At 44.6% G+C, this 20,471-nt stretch overlaps 1 protein-coding gene across 1 annotated transcript; it reads left to right on the forward strand.

The window, feature by feature from the left end:
* Positions 1–219: 219 nt before the first annotated feature.
* On the forward strand, positions 220–17,073 carry F2RL1 (F2R like trypsin receptor 1). Its single transcript, XM_054489750.2, has 2 exons — positions 220–456; positions 14,162–17,073. Exons 1-2 carry the CDS (start codon positions 375–377, stop codon positions 15,271–15,273), a joined length of 1,194 nt encoding a protein of 397 aa, XP_054345725.1. The 5' UTR covers positions 220–374; the 3' UTR covers positions 15,274–17,073.
* Positions 17,074–20,471: the final 3,398 nt, after the last annotated feature.

Genomic DNA, 20,471 nt, shown 5'->3' on the forward strand with positions numbered 1-20,471 from the left:
ACCCGTGGTCCCAGCGCTCCTGCTATTTGCATTCCAAAGCAGACACCTCATGCGCTCAACCCCGCCCGCAGGCGGCTCCCGCAGTCTAGGGGGCCTGGCGCGCGTCCGGGAAGCAGTGGGCGCAGCTGCGCAGGGCAGGTGGCCAGGGGCGGGACCAAGGTGCGCGTTCCGGTCCCGGGGCGTGGCCTCCCGCAGGTGAGTACAGCTGCGCCTTGGGTTTCCCTGAAACCTAACCCGCCCTGGGGAGGCGCGCAGAGGCTCCGATTCGGGGCAGGTGAGAGGCTGACTTTCTGTCGGTGCGTCCAGTGGAGCTCTGAGTTTTGAATCGGTGACGGCGGATACCCCGCGCGCCCGGCGTCGGGGCTTCGAGGAGGATGAGGAGCCCTAGCGCGGCGTGGCTGCTGGGGGCCGCCATCCTGCTGGCAGCCTCTGTCTCCTGCAATGGCACCATCCAAGGTGAGAAACCTGGCCAAGGAGGGCTCTTATCGCTGAGGAGCTGGGGTCCTGGGCACGCTGGGCAGACGGTGGGATCCGGGCAGGTGCGCGAAGGGTGTTCTGCTGCCGGCACCCATCTCTACGAATCCCTTAGCCTTCCCTTGGTGGCTTTGATGGGAGGTCTCTGCGCCAAGGAGGCACCCAGGTGGGACATGCGGGAGCAGCTGAAGTCAGTAGAGCCGGGCAGAGGCAGAGATTTCCCCAAAGACCCCACTTCCCATAGAGGCTGTCATGCTGGGCACCTCCAGGCCCCAGCGTGGGTTCGGGGAAAGGGAGGGAAGGAAGGAGTAGCTGTGTCTAAAGGGTACCCAGAGGACCTAGTCCCCTCCCCGGGCTTGGTTGCTTTGTAAACACTAAGTCATTAAGAGCTTTTCGCCAACTCCGGAGACTTTCTCCGCTGGCCCCGCGGGGCCGGTGGAGTTAGCGAGCCTGATTGCGCAGGGCAGGGCGGAGTGGGTGGGAACCCGCGGCCCGGGAGCCTTCTAGGTTGTTTTTTGCGTTCCCCTCCAACTACTGGAAGCCTTTTTTCGGGTTCTGCCCCCTGCGTTCGAGACTCACCCGGGGCCCGCTGCTCCTGGCACCCACAGTGGAAGGCCCGGGGTATGAAAGTCAGGGCCGGTCCCTGATGGGTTCTGGTGGTAATGAGCGCTCAGGCCCGCTGGGCGCCACGAGGATTTACGAGCGGAACTTTTTGGACCCTGCCTTATATTTGACCAGTTGACCCTCTGGGCCTGGGGTTCCAGGACTTTCCTAGTGTGCCACCCAGAGCGGCCACTGGCTGCCACCCAGGTCTGCAGGCCAGAGGCTGGCCGCCCTGGGAACAGAGCAGCACTTGCGCCTGGCCGCCCTGGGAACAGAGCAGCACTTGCGCCTGGCCGTCGCGTTCCTTGGGTGTGCTGCTCCGGGTGTGCTCGAACTTGTATTGCTGGGAATGTGTTCTTCCGGGCCCAGCAGGCCTCGCTGTGGCCGTGGGGGATGTTTGACCTGCTATCGCGCCACTGTGATCCTAACCGAGGCCCCTTTGTTTGCGGCAGCCTGGGTAGCAAAGGGAGGTTTTAATTTCCCTCAGAAATGTGCATTTCTCACTTTTATCCTCCTCTTCATAAAGACGAAGTAAAAGAGCAAGTCACAGTGGGTTGGAATTAGATGGAAGAATGTGATTCTTTTCCCTCTGCAATTAGGGAAAAGGGTGTTAATGGTGTAAGCTTGAAAACTGCACCGCTGGTATATTTTTTTTTATTAATTTTTTTTATTAATCAGCATCAGAATAAAGGCATTTAGCTCCAGGAAGTATTGAAAACTGTAATGAACACCTCTCCTCTATGTCCTTTAAAGTTGGAAACTTAAAATTCAGCAGCAAAGGTTAGTATGTGCAAACTTTAAAAAAATACATGTTGGTATAGATGATTCAACATCTTTATGATTCAGAGGTCCCTGTAGGAAGCATGCCCCGATTATTTGGCTTGTTCTTGTTTACTCCTCTTGGTGGGGGATTGGGAGATCCCTGGATTATAAAGCGAACTTGATTTAACAATAAGGAAAAATCAGGTTACTTGTTAACTACAGCCACTTAATATTGCACCTTGTTCCTCATCCTCCCCCCACCATACTTTTATTCCCTTGCAGGGTAACTTTCCCAAAGGGTTAGTGAAGTAACACTGACAATTGATCTAGGCAGATGGAGCTTTCCTCCCACCTTAAAACTAAATTGATTTTAATAAGAAATACAGTGTCAGCAAAGCTTTTCTGCCCTCAGGGTAGGTCTTTGCTCACTCCCTTTTAGCCGGTCCTTCTGCGTGCTCCTCAGGTGGCTGCAGGGCCAATTTGGGGTTTGATTTTCTTCCCAAAGCCTCACTCCAAACGACTGCTTCATAGAAAGGAACTCAGACAAGATCACAACCTTCTCAGGGTACAGGTGAGGGACACTGAATTGGGGAGGAGGCAAGGCAATGAAAACACTTGGAAATCAGGACTCCTCTTTCCCTTCACAATAGTAATTGATAGTTATTTGGGTAAATATGCTTAATATGTGTCCTCACTGCATCGTTAACTCCTGGAGGCAGGGGGCCCTACCATCCTTTACATCACGTCTAGCATTGTCTCATCACCTACAGGACCTCAGTAAATAGCAAATGAATGAAGTGAGGAGTCTTGCCCAGAGTACCCTGGCTGGTCCATGTGGTGTTCATTTCAGTCAGCTTTTCTCTGCCACTTATTTTTTTCCACCATGTTACAGGCCTAGGTCATTCCATTTATCTTTCGGAGACTGGAACTTCTGTTTTCTTTATAATTGGTTTGGTGGGGTTTTTTTGTTTTTGTTTTTTGTTGTTGTTGTTTTGTTTTGTTTTTTTTTTTTTTTTGGACTCTCATTCTGTTGCCCAGGCTTGAGTGCAGTGGTGTGATTTTGGCTCATTGCAACCGCCACCTCTCCCGGGTTCAAGGAAGTCTCTTGCCTCAGCCTCCTGAGTAGCTGGGACTACAGGTGCGCACCACCACCCCCAGCTAATTTTTTTTAGACGGAGTCTTGCTCTGTCGCCCAGGCTGGAGCTCAGTGGCAGGATCTCAGCCCACTGCAACCTCTGCCTCCTGGGTTCAAGCAATTCTTCTGTCTCAGCCTCCCGAGTAGCTGGGACTACAGGCACCCGCCACCATACCCGGCGAATTTTTGTATTTTTAGTAGAGACACGGTTTCACCATATTGGTCAGGCTGATCTCAAACTCCTGACCTCAGGTGATCCACCCACCTTCAGCCTCCCAAAGTGCTGGGATTACAGGCATGAGCTACTGCGCCCTACCTATAATTGTTTTTTTAATTATAAAAACAATATGTGATCACTCTAGGGAAAAATGAGCCAAAACAAAAAAAGGAAACATTTAATTAAATCACCCTGAACTTCAGTACCAAAGTAGCCACTGCTAATATTTCGGCTTATATATTTTCCCACTCTTTATTACATCCATGCACAAAATATGTATTCACAAATACAGAAAATATGTTTGTGCAAGTATGGGATTATATAAGCAGATCAGTATCATGTCAATACATATAAAACATTTTTAATGACTCCAAAATGTTACAGAAGGATGCATCAATTTTAAAATTAGTCCTCTGTTGACAGACATGTGGTATTTCCAATTTTTTTTTCCCCCTGAGATGGAATCTCGCTCTGTTGCCCAGGCTGTAGTGCAGTGGCACGATCTCGGCTCACTGCAACCTCTGCCTCCCAGGTTCAAGTGATTCTCATGCCTCAGCCTCTGGAGTAGCTGGGACTACAGGCGCACACCACCACACCCAACTAATTTTTGTGTTTTTGGTATAAACGGGGTTTTGCCATGTTGGCCGGGATGATCTCGAACTCCTGACCTCAAGTGATCCACCTGCCTCAGCCTCTCAAAGTGCTGGGATTATAGGCATGAGCCACCGTGCCTGGCCAAAGTTTTGTAATATGACAGAACACTGCAATGAACTGGAAGATAGGACTTTAAATTTGATCCTTTTGCTTGCTTTGTAGTTACTAAATAACCTTGATAGGTGATGTTTTAGTAAATCTGTATTTGACTTTCTTATGGTTTTATTAGATTGGCAAGTGTTGAAGAAAACAGTTCATTCTGAAAGAACACTTGTGAAAATGTACTAAAAGTTTAGCTAGGGAGGGGCACCCCACAATTGAAACCTTTATTTTTCAGTCTGTGCTCCCAAAGATTGGGAGCAAAAAAGGACATTTGGGGTGAGGGGATCATAGAGAAGAGAGGGTGAAAGGAAGAGAGTTAATGCAAGTAAAGTACTTGTTTTACACTTGGTTTGATGGGGAGGTTGGGCCACAAGAGGAGTATACTTAAAATAAAAATTAAATTAAAAGTTAAAGGCCGGGCGCGGTGGCTCACACCTGCAGTCCCAGCACTTTGGAAGTGAAGGCGGGTGGATCACAAGGTCAGGAGATGGAGACCATCCTGGCTAACATGGTGAAACCCCGTCTCTACTAAAAATACAAAAAATTAGCCGGGCGTGGTGGCAGGTGCCTGTAGTCCCAGCTACTTGGGAGGCTGAGGCAGGAGAATGGCGTGAACCTAGGAGGTCGAGCTTGCAGTGAGCCGAGATCGTGCCTCTGCACTCCAGCCTGGGCAACAGAGTGAGACTCCGTCTCAAAAAAAAAAAAAAAAAAAAAAAGTTTTACATGCAGATTTTCCCAAAATTGTGTAAATCAGAAGGGTCTAAAAAAAAGTGAAAATCTCTCATTCTTTCTGGTCTCCAATCTCAGCATAACTTCTCGGGTTTTGTTTGGTTGGTTGGTTGGTTGGTGTTTTTTTTTTTTGAGATGGAGTCTCGCTGTGTCGCCCAGTCTGGAGTGCAGTGATGTGATCTCAGCTCACTGCAACCTGCGTTTTCCAGGTTGAAGTGATTCTCCTGCCTCAGCCTCTCAAGTAGGTGGGATTACAGATGCGCGCCAACACCTCCGCTAATTTTTGCATTTTTAGTAAAGCCAGAATTTTGCCATGTTGGCCAGGCTGGTCTTGAATTCCTGACTTCAAAAGATCCGCCCGCCTTGGCCTCCCAAAGTGCTGGGATTATAGGTGTGAGTCACTGTTCCTGGCCATCAGCTCAACTTCTCTATGCACAAAGGATTTATAGGAATAGAAGGAGTATACTGTACTGTACATACTGTGCTATGATTTATTTATCTTTTTTACCTAATCGATTCATAGTCAGTTTATAGAAATCTGTACAAACTGTTTTGTTTTTTTTTTTTTTTTGAGATGGGGTCTTGCTGTGTCGCCCAGGCTGGAGTGCAGGGGCGCTATCTCAGCTCACTGCAAGCTCCGCCTCCTGGGTTCATGCCATTCTCCTGCCACAGCCTCCAAAGTAGCTGGGGCTACAGACACCCGCCACCACGCCCGGCTAATTTTTTGTATTTTTAGTAGAGACAGGGTTTCACCGTGTTAGCCAGGATGGTCTCGATCTCCCGACCTCGTGATCCGCTCGCCTCCGCCTCCCAAAGTGCTGGGATTACAGGCGTGAGCCACTGCGCCGACCCTGTACAAACTTTTATAGGGGAGTAATTGAACTAGTCCTCCCCACCGCACCCCACCCCCCCCCTTTTTTTTTAAAGAGACTGGGTCTGGCTGTCACGCAAGCTGGAGTGCAGTGGCAGGATCATAGCTCACCCCCAGCTAATTTTTTTTTAGATGGAGCTCCCTAGTAGCTGGGGCTATGGCTAGGTTGCCACTATGCCTGGCCTGAACTACTCCCCTCTTCCCGCTCATCCCCGAACCCCAGATGAAGTCTTGCTCTGTCACCCAGGCTGGAGTGCAGTAGTGTGATCTCAGCTCACTGCAACCTCTGCCTCCCAGGTTCAAGGCTTCCAGGTTCAGCCTCCCAAGTAGCTGGGATTACAGGTGCCCGCCACCACACCCAGCTAATTTTTGTATTTTTAGTAAAGGCGGGGTTTCACCATGTTGGCCAGGCTGATCTCAAACTCCTGATCTCATGATTCGCCTGCCTTAGCCTCCCAAAGTGCTGGGATTACAGGCGTGAGCCACCCTGCCAGGCCCTGAACTACTCCCCTTTTTGATAGATGTTGAAATTAACATCTTTGTTTTACCATGCCAGACAATGTTCCAGTAAATATTCTTGTACATACAATAGCTTTGTGCACTTTAGCTGGTAGGTGCAGGGCAAATTCCTAGAAGTAAATTGCTAGGTCATATGGCAAATACATTTAAAATTTTGATATTTTGCCAAATTACCCACCAAAAATATTATACCAATTTATATTCCTTTGAGATACAAAATTCAAATAATATAGAGAGGTGTAAAATAAAAAGTTCTCTTGTCCCCAGCTATTCTACTCCACAGAGCCAGCCACTTTTTATTGTTTGGTGGATATCCTTCTAGACTTCAGATTTTGCAAATTGTACATTATAATTTTTTTTTTTTGAGACGGAGTCTCGCTCTGTCGCTAGGCTGAAGTGCAGTGGCATGATCTCGGCTCACTGCAACCTCTGCCTTCTGGGTTCAAGCGATTCTCCTGCCTCAGCCTCCAGAGTAGCTGGGACTACAGGCGCGTGCACTATGCTTAGCTAATTTTTGTATTTTTTAGTAGAGATTGTGTTTCACCATGTTGGTCAGAATGGTCTCGATCTCTTGATCTCAGGATCCACCCGCCTCGGCCTCCCAAAGTGCTGGGATTACAGGTGTGGGCCACCATGCCTGGCTAGTTTCTTTTTTCAGTTGACTGTATATTGTGGCTGTCTTTCCATTTCAATATTATTGGCTAGTATATTGTCTACCCTTCGTGGTAGGGACTACATCAGGGACATGCTAAGTTAGGAATAGAAATAAGGAGCTGTTTGTCTGTAACTGAGTGGGGGATGCTGCCTTGAGCATCTTTGAGTGTGTATTTTCACACACTTGGGCAATAATTGTTTATTACAGCCCTAGAAATGGGAATGTAATTGTAGCCAGGCACTTTATTTGTGTTTAAACTTCATTTGTGCATTTAGTCTCTCCTCAACTCTGTGAAATAGAAATGATTTTACCTGGTTGACAATTGGGAGCTGGGTTAGCATCGGTTCTCTAGACAAGCTCTGTGAGTTTTGGTGAGTGGTAAGGACACTGTACAGAGTCAGAGCTGATGCACGGGGCTGAAAGGGCTTCAGGGACCTTCAAGTAGCATCTTGACATTTACCAGTGTTATAGAACAGTTAATACCAACAATAGTTTTGATGGAGACCATTAAAGGTTATATGTTGAAATATTCTAAGAAAAATTTCCTTTTTAAAAAAAAATTGTTATATTGCCATTCCTTGCTCCTTTTTTGGTCTTTATTTTAGCATTCTTATTTAAAACAGATTTTGAGCACTCTTTATGTGAGCTTTCCTGACTTGGTACATGCTTATTTTTATGGAGAATTTTAATCTTATAGAAATATACTATTATAGTGAATTAAGTGTACCCACCACTCAACTTCAATAATTATTAACTGTTGGTTAATCTTGTTTCATCTATTCCCCAACCCACCTCCCACCCCTCTTCCCTGTTATTTCTTTTCTGTTTTTTTCCCTTTCCTATGATCCAAGCCTGTGTTTTTTTTTAACAGCTTTACCAAGAATTCCATATCAGATATTTTGCACACCATACAATTCACCCCTTTAAACTGTACAATTTCGTGGCTTTTAGGGTATTCATAGAATTATTCAACCATTACCACAAACAATTTTAGAACATTTTTATTACCCTGGAAGAAACACTTTAGCTGTCATTCACCAATCTTCTGGTCTTAGCCCTTGGCAAACACTAATCTACTTTCTATTTATGGATTTGCCTATTGTAGACATTTGATAGAAATGGGATAATGTGTTGTCCTCTGTGACTGGCTTCTTTCACTTAGCATAATCTTTTGGAGATTCATCCATGTATCTATGTATCAGTACTTTTTTTTTTTTTTTTTGAGACAGAGTCTTGCTCTGTCACCCAGGCTGGAGTGCAGTGGTGCAATCTCTGCAACCTTTGCCTCTGGTTTCAAGTGATTCTCCTGCCTCAGCCTCCTGAGTAGCTGGGACTGCGGGCCTGCACCACCACCTCTGGCTAATTTTTGTATTTTTAGTAGAGACCGGGTTTCACCATGTTGGCCAGGCTGGTCTTGAGCTCCTGACCTCAGGTGATCTGCCTGCCTCAGCCTCCCAAGTACTTGATTTTTGAAAACAGCCAAATAATATTCCATTGTATGGATATACTGCTTTTTATTTCTTTTCAATTGTTGATGGACATTTGGATTGTTTCCACTTTTTTTTTCTTTTTTTGAGACAGGGTCCTGCTCTGTTGCCCAGGCTGGAGTGCAGTGGTGTAATCTCTGACCTCCTAGGTTCAAGCTATCCTCCTGCCTCAGCCTCCCTAGTAGCTGGGACTACAGGTGTGCACCACTATGCCTGGCTAATTTTTAAAAATGTTTGTAGAGATGGGGTTCTGCTCTGTTGCCCAGGCTTGTCTCAAATTCCTGGCCTCAAGCACTTCTCCCATCTCATCCTCCCAAAGTGATAGGATTACAGGTGAGCCCACTGTGCCCAGCCCACTTGTTGACTATTGCAAATAATGCTGCTATGGCTGGGCGCGGTGGCTCACGCCTGTAATCCCAGCACTTTGGGAGGCCGAGGTGGGCGGATCACAAGGTCAGGAGATCGAGACCATCCTGGCTAACACTGTGAAACCCCGTCTCTACTAAAAATACAAAAAAAAAAAAATTAGCCGGGCGTGGTGGCAGGCGCCTATAGTCCCAGCTACTCGGGAGGCTGAGACAGGAGAATGGCGTGAACCCGGGAGGCGGAGCTTGCGGTGAGCCGAGATCGCGCCACTGCACTCCAGCCTGGGCGACAGAGCGAGACTCCGTCTCAAAAAAAAAAAACAAAAACAAAAACAAATAATGCTGCTATGAACATTTGTGTACAGGTTTTTGTGTGGACTCCTGCATACCTAGGAGTGGAACTACTGGGTCATATAGTAACTCTTTTCTTTTTTTTTTTTTTTTTTTTTTGAGACGGAGTCATGCTCTGTTGCCCAGAGTGCAATGGCACAGTCTAGGCTCACTGCAACCTCCGCCTCCCAAGTTCAAATGATTCTCCTGTTTCAGCTTCCCGAGTAGCTGGGACTATAGGCGTGTGCCGCCACACCCAGCTAATTTTTGTATTTTTAGTAGAGATGGGGTTTCACCATGTTAGCCAGGCTGGCTCAAAACCCTGACCTCGTGATCTGCCTGCCTCAGCCTCCCAAATTGCTGGGATTACAGGCGTGAGCCACTGCGTCCAGCCATATAGTAACTCTTTAACCATTTGAGGAACTGCCAGATAATTTCCCACAATAACTGTACCTTTTATTTTATTTTATTTTATTTATTTTATTTATTTTAAATAGACATGGTTTCACTCTGTCACCCAGGCTGGAGTGCAATGGCGTGATCTTGGCTCACTGCAACCTGTGCCTCCCGGTTCAAATGATTCTCCTGTCTCACCCTCCCAAGTTGCTGGGATTAGAGGTGTATACCACCACACCTGGCTAATTTTTGTATTTTTAGTACAGATGTGGTTTCACCATGTTGGCCAGGCTGGTCTCGAACTCCTGACCTCAGGTGATCCACCCACCTCGGCCTCCCATAGTACTGGGATTAGAGGTGTGAGCTACTCTGCCCAGCCGTGCACCAGTTTGTATTCCTACCAGCAGTGTCTGAGGGTTTCAGTTCCTGTGGTTGTGAAATAAATCTCAGATATAATTTCATCCTAAAATATTTTAGAATGTATTAATAATGTATGAGGGATTTATTTTTCAAATATAAACATAATGCCATTATAGTATCTACTAACATTAATTTTTAATATAATCAAATATTCAGTCAGTATTCAAATTTCTTTCTTTATATAGAGACAGGGGCCTCACTCTGTCACCCAGAGTGGAGTGCAGTGGCGCAATCTCACTGAATCATTGAACTCCTGGTCTCAAGTGATCTTCCCATTTCAACTTTCCAAGTAGCCAGGACTACAGGTGTGCGCCACCATGCCTGGCTAATTTTTTTTTTTTTAAATTTTTTGTAGAGACAGGGTCTTGCTATGTTGGCCAGGGTGGTCTCAAACTCTTGGCCTCAAGCAATCCTTCCACGTCAGCCTCGCAAAGCACTGGGATTATAGGCATGAACAACCGTGCCGGGCTTTGTGTTCAAATTTCTAATTGTCTTATAAATGTTATTTTAGGCCTGGTGCAGTGGCTCACGCCAGTAATTCCAGCACTTTGGGAGGCTCAGGTGGGCAGATCACTTGAGATCAGGAGTTTGAGACCAGCTTGACCAACATGGTGAAACCCCATCTCTACCAAAAATATAAAAATTAGCTGGGTGTAGTGGTGTGCACCTGTAATCCCAGCTCCTTGGGAAGCTAAGGCAGGAGAATTGCTTGAACCTGGGAGACAGAGGTTGCAGTGAACCAAGATCGCATCACTGCACTCCAGCCTGGGCGACAGAGTGAGACTCCATCTCAAAAAAAAAAAAAAAAAAAGTTATTTTTATGGTTTGTTTGAATCAGGATTCAAACAAGGTACACACATTATATGACTGATATGTCTTTTAAATCTTCTACTCTATAAATTTCACCTCCACACCTTTTTCTTCCTTTTTTCTTCTTCTTCTTTTTTTTTAAGAGATGGCATTTTGCTATGTTGCCCAGGCTGGTCTTGAACTCCTGGTCTCAATCAATCCTCCTGCTTTGGCCTCCCAAAGTGCTGGGTATTGAAGGCATGAGGCACTGTGCCTGGCCCTCTTTCTTATTTTTTGCCTTATAATTTATATTTTGTAAAACACAGGTCCTTTATCCTGTAGCAGTTCCCAGAGTCTCGATTTTACTGACTACATTCGTGGTGTTGTTTAACACTTTGCACCCTTCATTTCCATTAATTTGGTGTTGGATAAATTCCACAATAACTGCACCAGTTGCTCAGTCTATAACACTAATCAAGCACTGACTCCAACACCAAATTAATTTCCAGTGTGTTACTTTCTAATTGTTACATATGTTGTCATTCTAAGTTAAGTGGCCTGTGAAATCAATGTTAAAGAATAATAACTGGCTTTTTATAATAATGGAATAGAACACAATAGAAAGTATCAGTGCACCCTATGTAATAAGAATAATTATTCTGTGAAACTTTTTTCCACCATGGATATGTGTATTGGGAACTGGGTTACTATGTAGAATATGGTTCTTAGGGGTTATGGTCAAATATTTGAAGAACACTGTAATATGTAGGAATTTTTTTAAAATTTAAAAACAATATATGTTCTTTTTGAAGAATTATATATAAAAAAAATAGAACCACTAGAAATAGGACTATCCTAGGCATATTAGTTTCTTGTGGCTACCATAACAAATTGCAATAAACTGATGATGTAAAACAACACATTTATTCTGTCAGTTCTGGAGACCAGAAGTCTGAAATCAAGGAATTGCGGCCACACGCCCTCCAAAAGCTCTAAGGGAGGGTCCATTCCTTGCCTTTTCCAGCTTGCAGTGGCTGCCGGCATTTCTTGGCATTCTTGGCCTGTTCCTTGATGTGACTCCAATCTCTGCCTCCATTCTCATGTCACTCATTCCTCTGGCTTCTCCTTTTCTGCGTGTCGCAGATCTCTTTCTGCTTTTCTCTCTTTTTTGTTGTTTGATACAGACTTTAACTCTGTCGCCCAGGCTGGAGTGCAGCGACTCAATCTTGGCTCCCTGCAACCTCCGCCTCCCGGGTTCAAGCAATTCTCCTGCCTCAGCCTCCCAAGTAGCTAGAACTACAGGCGCACGCCACCACACCTGGCTAATTTTTGTATTTTTAGTAGAGACAGGGTTTTACCATGTTGGCCAGGCTGGTCTTGAACTCCTGACCTCAAGTGATCCACCCACCTCAGCCTCCCAAAGTGCTGGGATTACAGGCGTGAGACACCACGCCAGGCCTCTGCCTTTATCTTAGAAAGGACACTTGTCGTTGGATTTAGGGCCCGCCTAGATAACCCAGGGAGATCTTCTTATCTTAGGATCCTTAATTCTATCTGCAAAGACCTTTCTGGATTTAGGGCCCGCCTAGATAACCCAGGGAGATCTTCTTATCTTAGGATCCTTAATTCTATCTGCAAAGACCTTTTTGCTAAATAATGTTCACAGAGTCTGGGGATTAGGACATAGACTTCTCTTTTGGGGCACCACCTTTCAACCCACTACACTAAGTGAAAAGTGAAATATTGATCTCTACATCCCCCAACACTCCACCCAGGCTAGCATCCCAAATAGGGAAGCATTAAGATGTGAAAAATTCTGCGGAACATTAGTGTAAAGCTTCTAGTGGAAAAATGATGACCAAGCATAACATTATGAGATAAGAGCATGAGTAGGTTTAATATCCCCCTGGTATACTGCAGTGCAAGTATTGCCCTGTCTTCTCTGCTTGGTGAGGCCTACTTTTCCCCAGAATTAGAGTAAAATTCTTTGGTATCCTTATATTGTCCTTACTTACTCCTGCAGGTTCATGAATACTTAGGGGCAGAATGTAGGGAGGACATGCCATTCATTTCTTTGTGGTTTTTAAGGTAAACTTCACAATAAGAGAGAGGGAGAATAAGTTAGCTTGTCATGCTACATGCTTGAAAGTCAGAACACAAATCTGCCATCAGTACAGCCACCTGTCCAGACCAGACAGTTTCCCTGCCAGCTGACCTCCATGGGACGTTCTCCAGGAAGCCAGCACATGAGCAGGGGAAATCCCTGCCATTGTTGAGGCTATCGTTGTGGGTGAAAAGGGGATGTCCCTTGTGGTCCTGGGAATCTCCCTGTGGCAAGCTCTGAATAGGGTATGATGAATTGAATAGGCCAGGAAGGATCCTGGCTCAGGGCTGGAGTGGGATAGAAGGCCATTATGAGGTGAGAAATTAGAAAACTGGTGTCAGGATGGGGATCGCTATTTTACACACTTGAGAATTTGGAAAGGAATTACTGCACATTCCTAAACTGATTTTTTTTTTTTTTTTTTTTTTTGACTGAGTCTCGCCCTGTCACCCAGGCTGAAGTGCAGTGGCATGATCTTGGATCACTGCAACCTCCACCTCCCGGGTTCAAGCAATTCTTCTGCCTCAGCCTCCCAAGTAGCTGGGATTATAGGCGCCCGCGCCTGGCTAATTTTTGTATTTTTAACAGAGTCAGGGTTTCGCCAGGTTAGCCAGGCTGGTCTGAAACTCCTGATCCACCTGCCTCAGCCTCCCAAAGTGCTGAGATTACACGCATGAGCCACCACGCCCAGCCAAACCAAATTTTACTAATTGATAAATCAAAGGACTATTGTTGGTCATGTGATAAGAATAGCTAGAGCTGCGCATGATGTCTCACGCCTGTAATTCCAGCACTTTGGGAGGCCAAGGATCACTTGAAGCCAGGAGTTCGAGTCCAGCTTAGTCAACATAGCAAGACCCCATCTCTAAAAAAGAAAAATAAATAAGTAAAATAAAAAGAATAGCTGGGGACTAATGAATGTGGACAGTTTGTAAAAATAAATTGAAATATTGTTAGTCTTCTTTATACTCCTAGAAATCGATGTTCCACATGCATCCCACAACTCCTTACAACTCCCTGATACAAAAATACTCACTGTAAGAAAAAAAACCCATAAAACCAAACTAAACCAGACAATAGAAATCCCAATAATCTCATTACACAAAGAAAAGCCGCTATAAGCACTTTGTGTAATCCTCTAATAGTATATTTCTGTTTTCATCTAAAGTACTTTCATTTGAGGCTGGGCTCAGTGGCTTACACTTGTAATCTCACCACTTTGGGAGGCTGAGGCAGGAGAATCTTAACGCCAGGAGTTTGAAAACAGCCTGGGCAACATAGCGAGATCCTATCTCTACAAAAAGTAAAAAATTAGCTGGGTGTAATGGTGCGTGCCTGTGGCCTGGCTGTTTAGGAGGATTGCTTGAGCCCAAAAGTTTGAGGCTGCGGTGCGTTATGATTGCTCCACTACGCTCCAGCCTGGGTGACAGCGAGACCCTGTCTCATAAATTAAAAAATGAATAAATTAATGTACTTTCATTTGAACAAACCAGTGTTACTGCTGAAACATTTATTTCTGTAATGACCCTTGTCTTCCTTTCTTGTACAGGAACCGACAGATCCTCTAAAGGAAGAAGCCTTATTGGTAAGGTTGATGGCACATCCCACGTCACTGGAAAAGGAGTTACAGTTGAAACAGTCTTTTCGGTGGATGAGTTTTCTGCATCTGTCCTCACTGGAAAACTGACCACTGTCTTCCTTCCAATTGTCTACACAATTGTGTTTGTGGTGGGTTTGCCAAGTAATGGCATGGCCCTGTGGGTCTTTCTTTTCCGAACTAAGAAGAAGCACCCTGCTGTGATTTACATGGCCAATCTGGCCTTGGCTGACCTCCTCTCTGTCATCTGGTTCCCCTTGAAGATTGCCTATCACATACACGGCAACAACTGGATTTATGGGGAAGCTCTTTGTAATGTGCTTATTGGCTTTTTCTATGGCAACATGTACTGTTCCATTCTCTTCATGACCTGCCTCAGTGTGCAGAGGTATTGGGTCATCGTGAACCCCATGGGGCACTCCAGGAAGAAGGCAAACATTGCCATTGGCATCTCCCTGGCAATATGGCTGCTGATTCTGCTAGTCACCATCCCCTTGTATGTCGTGAAGCAGACCATCTTCATTCCAGCCCTGAACATCACGACCTGTCATGATGTTTTGCCTGAGCAGCTCTTGGTGGGAGACATGTTCAATTACTTCCTCTCTCTGGCCATTGGGGTCTTTCTGTTCCCAGCCTTCCTCACAGCCTCTGCCTATGTGCTGATGATCAGAATGTTGCAATCTTCTGCCATGGATGAAAACTCAGAAAAGAAAAGGAAGAGGGCCATCAAACTCATTGTCACTGTCCTGGCCATGTACCTGATCTGCTTCACTCCTAGTAATCTTCTGCTCGTGGTGCATTATTTTCTGATTAAGAGCCGGGGCCAGAGCCATGTCTATGCCCTGTACATTGTAGCCCTCTGCCTCTCTACCCTCAACAGCTGCATTGACCCCTTTGTCTATTACTTTGTTTCACGTGATTTCAGGGATCATGCAAAGAACGCTCTCCTTTGCCGAAGTGTCCGCACTGTAAAGCAGATGCAAGTATCCCTCACCTCAAAGAAACACTCCAGGAAATCCAGCTCTTACTCTTCAAGTTCAACCACTGTTAAGACCTCCTATTGAGTTTCCCAGGTCCTCAGATGGGAATTGCACAGTAGGATGTGGAACCTGTTTAATGTTATGGGGACGTGTCCGTTATTTCCTAACCAAAAAGGTCTCACTACATACCATGTGGATGCAGCACCCTTTGGGATTGCTAGGAGCTCCCCTGTTTGCATGAGAAAAGTAGTCCCCCAAATTAACATCAGTGTCTGTTTCAGAATTTCTCTACTCAGATGACCCCAGCAACTGAACCAACAGAAGCAGACTTTTCAGAAGATGGTGAAGACAGAAACCCAGTAACTTGCAAAAAGTAGACTTGGTGTGAAGACTCACTTCTCAGCTGAAATTATATATATACACACACACACACACACACACATATATATATATATAATATATATATAATTTTACATCTGGGATCATGATAGACTTGTTAGAGCTTCAAGGCCCTCAGAGATGATCAGTCCAATTGAACGACCTTACAAATGAGGAAACCAAGATAAATGAGCTGCCAGAATCAGGTTTCCAATCAACAGCAGTGAGTTGGGATTGGACAGTAGAATTTCAATGTCCAGTGAGTGAGGTTCTTGTACCACTTCATCAAAATCATGGATCTTGGCCTGGTGCAGTGCCTCACGCCTGTAATCCCAGCACTTTGGGAGGCCAAGGCAGGCAGATCACTTGAGGTCAGAAGTTCGAGACCAGCCTGGCCATCATGGCGAAACCTCATCTCTACTAAAAATACAAAAGTTAACCAGGTGTGTGGTGCACGTCTGTAATCCCAGTTACTCAGGAGGCTGAGGCACAAGAATTGAGTATCACTTTAACTCAAGAGGCAGAGGTTGCAGTGAGCTGAGATCCCACCACTGCACTCCAGCTTGGGTGATAAAATACTCGTGGATCTTGTTCAAAATGCAGATTCCTCAGATTCAATAATGAGAGCTCAGACTGGGAACAGGGCCCAGGAATCTGTGTGGTACAAACCTGCATGATGTTTATGCACACAAAGATTTGAGAACCATTGTTCTGAATGCTGCTTCCGTTTGACAAAGTGCCGTGATAATTTTTGAAAAGAGAAGCAAACAATGGTGTCTCTTTTATGTTCAGCTTATAATGAAATCTGTTTGTTGACTTATTAGGACTTTGAATTATTTCTTTATTGACCCTGTGAGTTTTTGTATGTATTATTATTCAAGAAAAATACAATCAGGATTTTAAACGTGTAAATACAAATTTTGTATAACTTTTTATGACTTCAGTGAAATTTTCAGATAGTCTGAGTAATAGATTGTTTTGCCACTTAGAATAGCATTTACCACTTAGTATTTTAAAAAATAATTGTTGGAGTATTTATTGTCAGTTTTGTTCACTTGTTATCTAATACAAAATTATAAAGCCTTCAGAGGGTTTGGACCACATCTCTTTGGAAAATAGTTTGCAACATATTTAAGAGATACTTGATGCCAAAATGACTTTATACAATGATTGTATTTGTGACTTTTAAAAATAATTATTTTATTGTGTAATTGATTTATAAATAACACAATTTTTTTTGCAACTTATTTCTGAGTTGTGCGTTTGTTTTGAGGGAAGGAGTGAGAGAAGGCAGGCAACAGCTTCACCCCTCTAAAAGTAAATGATGGACACCCACACCAAACTCTGTGACAGCTGTTTTTCATTTAAAAATGTTTTAGAGGCCAGGCGCAGTGGCTCATGTGTGTAATCCCAGCACTTTGGGAGGCCGAGGTGGGTGGATCACCCGAGGTCAGGAGTTCAAGACCAGCCTGGCCAACATGGCAAGACCCTGTCTCTAATAAAAATACGAAAATTAGCTGGGCATGGTGGTGGATGCCTGTAATCCCAGCTACTCAGGAGGCTGAGGCAGGAGAATCGCCTGAACCTGGGAGGCGGAGGTTGCGGTGAGCCGAGATCGTGCCATTGCACTCCAACCTGGGCAACAAGAGCGAAACTCTGTCTCAAAAAAAAAAAAGTTTTAGGATTCTTTCCACACCTGCATCTGTAGGTTGACCACTTTTCAAGGATACAGGCTATTTAACATTTTGGATATATTGTGATGTATTTAATTATTTCCCTACCAACGGCTTCTTAGGTTGTCATCCCCCTACCCTTCTTTTTTTGACTATTAAAACAGTGCTGCATCCAGAAGTCCAGACCAGAGTCGCTGACATGTCCTCTGTTATCTAGGTGTTCTCTTCAAGATTCCATTTGGTCACGCAGCCTTGGAGAAATAGGAACGGGATGGAACTTGCCGTGTTTATATTTAATCTCTTACCTTATATGCGTAGTGTTTCTTTTGAGTTGCGAATAAATATCCATTTTTGTTTTCTACAAAAAAAAAAAAAAGTGCTGTATCAAATATCTGTATACAGACATCTGTGAGCTTATTTTTTGAGGATAAGTTTCTAGAAGTAGAATGGCCAGCTGAAAAGTTAGATGCTCATTTTAGGTTTTGCTAAGTCTTGCCAAATTGTCTTCAGTAATGTATATTTCTACCAAAATGATATATTTGCACCTGTTTCCTGAAATGCTCATCCACATTCCATGCTATCAATCTTTGGTTTCCCAATCTGATTGGGAAAAAAAAAAGTCGTTGTTTTACTGAAGAAGCAGCACAGCCTGGTGGCTAAGAGTGCAGGTCCTGGGCTGGGCTGAATTCTGACTCCATCATTGCTTACATTAGGGATGTTTTTATAACCTCAAGAAGTAAGAAAATAAAATGCGACTCATTTGTCAAATGGGGATAGTAGTATCTCAGTTTCCTCACTTGTAAAATTAGGATAATAGTATCTTCCTCATAAAGTTATGAGAATAAAAATGTTTGGCACATTTATGTGGTCATAAATATTAAATAATATTATTACTGTGCTCTGTGGACGAGACCTGTTTTCTGCTCTGCCCCCTTTCACTTCAGTGTCACCGCTTTCTTTGCCTGTTCTGCTTTGAGTCTCATTGCAGGCCTGTGAAGTTGTCCCCGTTTGTCAGGTGAGAAATGCGAAAATGGTGGGAACAGGATAAAAGGGAGCAGGAACAAATGGCTCACAGAGCCCTGAAGGCCATCTGTAGCTGACTCAGTGGAGAACATTTTTTTGGTGTTTGTCATTTCTTGTTTTTTTTTTTGTGGTGGGGCGTGGACAGGGTGTCGCTCTGTTACCCAGGCTGGAGTGCAGTGGCTATTTCCACATGTGATTCCACTACTGATCACTATGGGAGTTTTTCCTGCTGCATTTCCTGCCTGGGCTGGTTCACCCCTTCTTAGGCAACCTGGTGGTCCCCTTCTCCCTGGAGGTTACCATATTAATGCTGAACTTAGTGCAGACAATGATCAGCATAGCCCACTACAGCCTCACACTCCTGGAGTCAAGCCGTCCTCCTGCTTCAGCCTCTGTATTAGCTAGGGCCTACAGGAACATGCCAACACTGCTGGCTATAGTCCTTTTTTTTTTCTTTTTGTAACTATGCAAATCTCACTATAATGTGGCTATACTTTAAGAATAAATATGTATGAATATGTGTATGTACATATATACTTTAAATCAGTTTACATAAATTGTCCTCATAATTTTTTTAACTCATTCACTGTTTCTCATTAATTTATTTTTATTTTATTTTTAGTAGAGACAGGGTCTTGCTATGTTACCCAGGCTGGTCTCAAACTGTTGACCTCCAGAGATCCTCCCTCCTCGGCCTCCCGAAGTGCTGTGATTACAGGCATGAGTCACTGTGCCCTGCCTGTTTCTCATTATTTTTAATGACCAGGTAGTATTTCATGTATGAATGACCCAACATTTAGTCAGAAGTACCTATTAAAGAACAGATATTTTTCTTGGTTTATTTTCACCAAGCCTTTGAATTTACATTAAAAAGTATAAAAGAACCAGGTGCGGTGGCTCACGCCTGTAATCCCAGCACTTTGGGAGGCCGAGGCGGGCGGATCACGAGGTCAGGAGGTTGAGACCATCTTGGCTAACATGGTGAAACCCTGTCTCTACTAAAAATACAAAAAATTAGCCAGGCGTGGTGGCGGGCGCCTGTAGTCCCAGCTACTCAGGAGGCTGAGGCAGGAGAATGGCATGAACCTGGGAAGTGGAGCTTGCAGTGAGCCGAGATTGGGCCACTGCACTCCAGAATGGGCGATAGAGCAAGACTCTGTCTCAAAAAAACCAAAAAAACAAAAAAGCATAAAAACAATGATTTGAGAAATTAAAATTATTTGCTAAAGCAAAAACTTATTATTTTTTTTAGATGGAGTCTCGCTCTGTCACCCAGGCTGGAAGTGCAGTGGCGTGATCTCAGCTCATCACAACCTCCGCCTTCCAGGTTCAAGTGATTCTCCTGCCTCAGCCTCCTGAGTAGCTGGGATTACAGGCGCCCGCCACCATGCCTGGCTACTTTTTTGTATTTTTAGTAGAGACGAGGTTTCACCAGGTTGGCCAGGCTGGTCTCGATCTCCTAACCTCAGGTGATCCACCCACCTTGGCCTCCCAAAGTACTGGGATTACAGGTGCGAGCCACCGCGCCTGGCCCAGCAAAAGCTTTTCAAATCGTTTTGTTCTGCCTTTGAAAAGTGGCTTAGAAAACCCCCTGGTCTATCTGAATTAGGCCCCTGATTGGAAGCGTGAGGAACTCTGGCCCTAGCGGAGTAGTACCTTGGATGTGGTTGTCTTTGCTCTTGTGTTATATGTCATATTCTGGTCTAATTTCTCTAAACTGAGTCCTAAAATGTCTGAAAATGTAAATCCTTTGAACTCCACAGGCTTATTTACTAACAGTGAGGCCTCTTAATTTGAAAGTGAACGAAGATTTGTAGTCCTGGTGCTCAGGACAAAGGCCAGTGCTAAACTGACTTGGCTGGAATTGTTTTATGGGCTTTTTCCTAGCGTGTCACCTCAGTGGTTTGCAGCAGGAGTTTTAAACTTGTAATTAATTTCCTGGTTATCAAGATTTCATAAACTTTAGGGCTATAATCTCATCAGTATGCATAGTTTAGTGATTACAACTTTGTTCCTGAAACATTAACCCTTTGGAGGCCCCTGAGAGGACTATAATTTATTGCAGAATCAAAGGTAATACTTGCTATCCTCCGGATCTTGATTAAAATGATGAGTTTTTGCTTGGGTGTTTAGATGTCTTCTCAAAAAGAAGTTTCTGATGTGGCCAGTCCTTTTCTGACCCCCAGTTCTGAAGACAAAAACCAAACC

Source organism: Pongo pygmaeus, chromosome 4 (assembly GCF_028885625.2).
Source record: "Pongo pygmaeus isolate AG05252 chromosome 4, NHGRI_mPonPyg2-v2.0_pri, whole genome shotgun sequence".
NCBI classification, from domain to species: domain Eukaryota; kingdom Metazoa; phylum Chordata; class Mammalia; order Primates; family Hominidae; genus Pongo; species Pongo pygmaeus.